The 5,484-nt window shown below is 37.5% G+C and overlaps 1 protein-coding gene across 2 annotated transcripts in view; it reads left to right on the top strand.

The window, feature by feature from the left end:
• YWHAE (tyrosine 3-monooxygenase/tryptophan 5-monooxygenase activation protein epsilon) overlaps positions 1-4,591 on the top strand; it is a 62,195-nt gene extending 57,604 nt beyond the window's left edge. The window contains exons 6-7 of one of the 2 annotated variants that reach the window (XM_006167535.3): positions 3,918-3,946; positions 3,977-4,591. In XM_006167535.3, coding sequence (XP_006167597.1) covers positions 3,918-3,946; positions 3,977-4,000 — 53 coding nt within the window. In that variant the 3' untranslated portion in view covers positions 4,001-4,591. Of the gene's footprint in view, positions 1-1,839; positions 1,887-3,917; positions 3,947-3,976 lie in introns of those variants that run through there. The other variant, XM_014583845.2, reaches the window with a different exon arrangement.
• Positions 4,592-5,484: the final 893 nt, after the last annotated feature.

The raw sequence follows: 5,484 nt of genomic DNA, 5'->3' as shown, positions 1-5,484 counted from the left end.
CCTTGTTTTAGCTCCCCCCCCCCCCCCCCCATTAGAGAAATCCAGTTGTTATCAGTTCCTTATTCAGACTATAAATTGAATTGTTGACTACTTTTTACTTTATGTTTTTAGTCATAAAATATTGAGTTCTCAGAAAAGTCACAATGCAGTTTTGTGTAGAAAAATATGTCATGACTTTTCTGATGAATCAATATTTGCAGTTGGGTTAAGGCAGTGATTGTGTCTAAGAACCGCGCTAAGGCTAGTTAAGGTTGGTGGAATGAAAATATTAGAGGGTGCTTGTTTCTTCTGGAGAACATAAGTAAACTTAAAAATAGCAGCTTTCTGGGGCCATCAGAGGTAGCATGATGGTTAAGGTGCTGGACTCCCACATGACTGATCACAGTTCAAGCCTCAGACCTGGCAGCTTGAAAGTTATCCTGAGTACTTGTGCATTCATGCCCAAAATCCTAGGAGGAGAGTGGAGGAGAAGGGATTGCAATATGGGCATCCTCTGGGCAGTGATGGGAGGTGATTTCTCACTTTCCTTCTCATTGACTTTCTCTAGCAAGTGCAAGTGTTCTATGGTGCCCTTGTGGGGAAAAAAGAAGTAGCTTTTTTATGGCGTAATGGCTATGTCGCTGTACTCTCATGTAGTCTACCAGGTTGGAGTCCCAGACCTGGTGGCTTAAACTCAATGCCAGGCGCATGGTGTGTGCGTGCCCAAGATTCTGAGAGGAGAGTGGAGGAGAAGGGATTACATTGTGACCATCTCCCCTGGGGCGATGATTTCTCCCTTTCTGTCTCTGTCCTTCTGGTGAGTGCACGTATCGTATAGCAAAAACCCCTCCAAAAAAAAAAAAAAGACTAGTTTTATTAAGTCAGTATTAGGTCAATACCACTTACCAATAAATGAAATATGATTGTTCAGCAGTGAAAATTTCAGGTAGTCTGTTGTCATTCTAGAAACTGTGTGAATTTAAATAGATTGAAATTTATTCATCTCTTTTTTCTAAAAAGTATAGTACTACATTGTTTATTAAATTGGTTTTGTGACTTGGGTTTGATGCAGAATATAGGAGAATTGCTGTCATAGAATTGTTTTCCAAGGTGTTATTTTAATTTAGTTTACGGATTTATATGGTTTTCTTTTTTTAACTTTATTGGCTATAAAAAATGGTGTCATAAAACATTTGAACTTGGGGCCAGCAGGTGGCATAGTGGTTAAGGTACTGGACTCCCACATGGCCAACTGTGGTTCAAGGCCTGGACCTGGTGGCTTGCTTTGTCTTTCTATCTGTCTCTGATGAGCATGAAAAGAAATAATTATAATAAATAAAATTAAATAGATAAATAAAACTTTTAATTGAAAATTTATAAAGGAAGACATGTATGTGGTTCATAGGCTTTTACTTACACACTCATATGTCTTTTAATTGAAGAATATGTTAATGTTTGTTCCAGAATTATGTTGGAACATAATTCTTTAAAGGTATCACTGCTTTTTCTCATCAAGTGATTTTAGTCCTTTTCTTTAATGTGTCATACATAAGTCCATAGGGAGGAAATGAGTGTTTTCTCTGCCCTTTCCTCTGGCCCCATGATCTGGAAACAGTGGATACAGAAGCACACATTAAGAGAAACTTTTCTCCCCTTCTGTATGCTTTTCATACATCCTCTTTAAGAGTAAAAGGATTGGACAGTTTATATTTCTTAGAGTGAAGTTTATACAAAGTAAAAAGACCAAAACTTCAACTCCCTGTATCATTGATATTTTCCTTTGTCCTGCTCTCTTGTTTATTTTTCTTGTAATGTTGCTTTCATATGATTGTTCTCCCTCCCTTTCTCCTTGCAATATAGATTCCTAAAGGAAAATTCAACTCTTCCTTTCCTAAAAACTCTACTTTGTAAGTCATTATCATGGCACAATGAATTCTGCTTTTAATTTTGGTTCTTCACTAATCATGCCTGCATATTATCATCCTGTTGCTTACAAAATTGCCTGTTCTACATTCCAAGGTGCTAAACTACTTCTAAGACATTTATGGCCTGCTACTACTCCTATCTCTGGTTGGGCGTGACTTATATGAAAATGATATTTTTATGCCTAAGTTACTCGGAACTTTTGGCAAATCTGGTGGTTGCTTATGAGCAAATCAAAGGATTTTCTATTATTGTATGTAAATTATATTTTGGCAGTTTCTTGCTGTTAAAAATGAGAGTGAATGTTCTTAATTATGTTTCCTATGTTTGAATAAATTATTGTTTTTTGTGGAACTATTGAGTGTCCCTAAGTTCTTTCTTTAGAAAATGTTTATTTTTTTTCTTTGCACATCTTTTTCTATATTTTAAGTCAAAAATGTTTATGGTACCGGGACCAGCAGGTGGTGTGGTGGTTGGGGCACTGGACTCCTACATGGCCGACCGTGGTTCGAGTCCTGGACCTGGTGGCTTGTTTTCTCACCCCTACTCCCTGTCAAATTTAAATAAATAAATGAAGTTAAAATAATTCTTTAAAAAAATGTTTATGGTGCCTTAAGTGATTTTCAGCCACATGTCAACATGAAACATTTTTATCATGGAAGAGATCTATTTTTTTAGAGAGATTTTTGCTATAGGGTATATGTGCTCGCTGGAGAGACAGTGAAGAAATCACTACCCTAGGTGGGATGGCCGCTCTGCAATCCCTTCTTCTTTCTTCTCTCGGGATCTTGGGCATGCATGCACATTCACCCGGCGTGAGTTTAAGCTGCCGGATCCAGGACTTGAACTATGGTGAATTACATGTGTGTCCAGTGACATAGCCATTACGCCATCTGCTGGTCCTTACAAAAGAGATTTTTAAAGTGACTAAAATGATCTGTTTCCTTAATGCTGTGACAGCATTTATCATATAGAAGTCTTTGAGACCATTGGAAAGCCGTCCAAGTGTAAATACTTCGTGTTTGGAGGCAGCCAGTGTTAGCATTATTTGTCCATCCTAATTTATTAAGCATGTGGATGTGGATGGTCATGGGAACATACTATGATTACTTGGTTTATTGGTTTTTCGTTTAGGATTCAAACTAGTAACTGTATAGGAATTATAAGTGCTTTGTTTAAAATAAAAAATGTGACTTTTACCCATTTTCATTTGTTTAATGAAAGACTGCATGATTGATTCTTTATTATGGCTGACTCCTTTAATGCTTATTAATAGACAGATGATCCTCCAGTCAACAGGCTGCCTTTTATTGCATGTCATAGTGCAGTTGAAACTCCCCAGGCTAATCATCATATTAAAAGGGAAAAGAAAAGTAGCATGAGAGAATTGGTCCAAATGCCCTTCTTTAATAACCTCAGTGGTCTGGTTTACTTTGCACATGCTGTTTCACTCTACTTGAGAGGTCAGTTAGTTTGGTGTATCTGCAAGGTAACACACAAAATACAAAACGTTGATTTACAACAGAGCACACCATTCTTTTAAAGCATTTTATTGCTCAATTCACTTTATTAAAGCATTTTTGATGTGAGCTTTGGAGGTAAATTAGACTTTTAAAAAATTGCAAGATTCTGTTGATTTTTGAGGTGAGGTTATTGAGAAAGAGTATTTTGACCCAAAATACACATAAGAGCTTGAAAATCATTTTAATATGGTTATCTGGCTGTATACTTTTAAGTGTTTATTTAGCATAAAAACATTGATTTTTACTGTGCGTCAGTTTCGTGCGTCAGTTTCTTCCATTCTTACTTTGACTATACTTTCAGGATCTTGATCCAGCAGCCCTTCTTGGCTTAGGCAGTTCAGGTGTTAAGAATGGTAGAAGTCCTTTGCCTATCTGTGTTTAATACTACTTGTAGCAAATATATGGAGTTTTTATGCTTATAATGACACTTGTTTGTGGCTTTTATAGCCTATTACAGTCCATGTGAAGTAATTAACTCACTTTTCTTTACAGGTGAAGAGCAGAATAAAGAAGCGCTGCAGGATGTAAAAAAAAAGAAAGAAGCACTGCAGGATGTGGAAGATGGAAATCAGTGAGACATAAAAGCCAACAAGAGAAACCATCTCTGACCACCCCACTTCTCCCCTTCCCACCCCTTGGAAATTCCCCATTGTCACTGAGAACCACCAAATCTGACTTTTACATTTGGTGGAATTTAGGTTCCTGCCCTGTTGGTTTTTTTTTTTTTTTTTTTTTTTAAAAAAAAAAAAACAGTTTTCACAAGTTCTTAAAGGCAAGAGTGAATTTCTGTGGATTTTACTGGTCCCAGCTTTTAGGTTCTTTAAGACACTAACAGGACTGCATAGAGGCTTTTTCAGCGTTACTGTGTTGTCTCCGTGCCAGATGTGGCAAGATCACCATTAGAAATGGAAATTAGATTTGAAAACCATTATACTAGATGATGCAAACATTTAAGAGAGAAGTTAATCACACTGTAGAGGCATATATGATGCCATTTTCTCCTTTCTAATTGTTTAAATTGAATTTTATACCAATGTTTAAATCTGGGTGTTAGCTTGAGAGATGGTTAAAGGTTGTTTGGGGAGTTGTAATGGTTTTGCTGTAAAAGTGTTTCAAAAGCCGGTGAATGTTGCTGAAAAGCATGGTGCTGGTAACAGTTCAACAATCCGTGGCTGCTCATTCTTGCCTCCTTTTACTCTCCCTCTGAAGCAGGTTAGCATTGAAGGTGGTATGGAAAAGCCTGCATGCGTGTCCAGTTCCTTGTTTCTTTCCTCCAAACCCCCCCCCCCCACTCCTTCCCTTCTTCGCTCGCTCAACCTCTTTTGTTCAGTATGTGTAACTTGAAGCTAATTTGTACTACTGGATATCTGACTGGAGCCACAGATACAGAATCTGTATTGTTCTTACTGAAACACAGCATGGAATTAACATTAAACTTAAATAAAACAAACCTAAATTAAAAATGCCAAATATTATTGTGCCTCCATCCTTTATACTTCTAAAATAAAATCTCTAGTCCAAACACATTGACAGTATTATTTGCCTGAATGTGAAAAGATTGCACCTCCCTACATTTTATCTTGCATAAATCATTTCTTGTCCAGAGGTATTGTGATATTGCCGGGGGGCGGGGGGGGGGTTGGATTTTGTGTGCTCTAGTTGTGAAGAATGCTTAAGTAAATCTCGAATCCATTTTAATTACCTCTCTTGTTTCCCAAACCAAGTAGCAACACAGTATTTAATCATTAAAGTACAACATGTGTGCTTAATCCAGGGTGTAATTACAGATCATTTTTAAGCATAAAATATTGGGTTTTACAACTAAATTCAGGCTTAATGCGTCAAAATATATCCTCTTCGCCCTGAGGCAAAACTGTGTACTTCCTCCTCCCAAATATCAATGTTAGGAGCAGAGAATAAAAACTTTTGCAGTGGGACCAGCAGGTAGCATGGTGGTTATGGTGCTGGACACTCCCACATGGCCGACCAGGGTTCAAATCCTGAATCTGGTGACATGCTTTCTCACTTTCTCTCACTCTCAACCTCTGTCTCTCTGGTA

Source organism: Tupaia chinensis, unplaced genomic scaffold (assembly GCF_000334495.1).
Source record: "Tupaia chinensis unplaced genomic scaffold, TupChi_1.0 Scaffold144899_1, whole genome shotgun sequence".
NCBI lineage: Eukaryota > Metazoa > Chordata > Mammalia > Scandentia > Tupaiidae > Tupaia > Tupaia belangeri.
The sequence above is the reverse complement of the archived record's forward strand: the minus strand, read 5'-3'. Positions and strand labels throughout refer to the sequence as shown.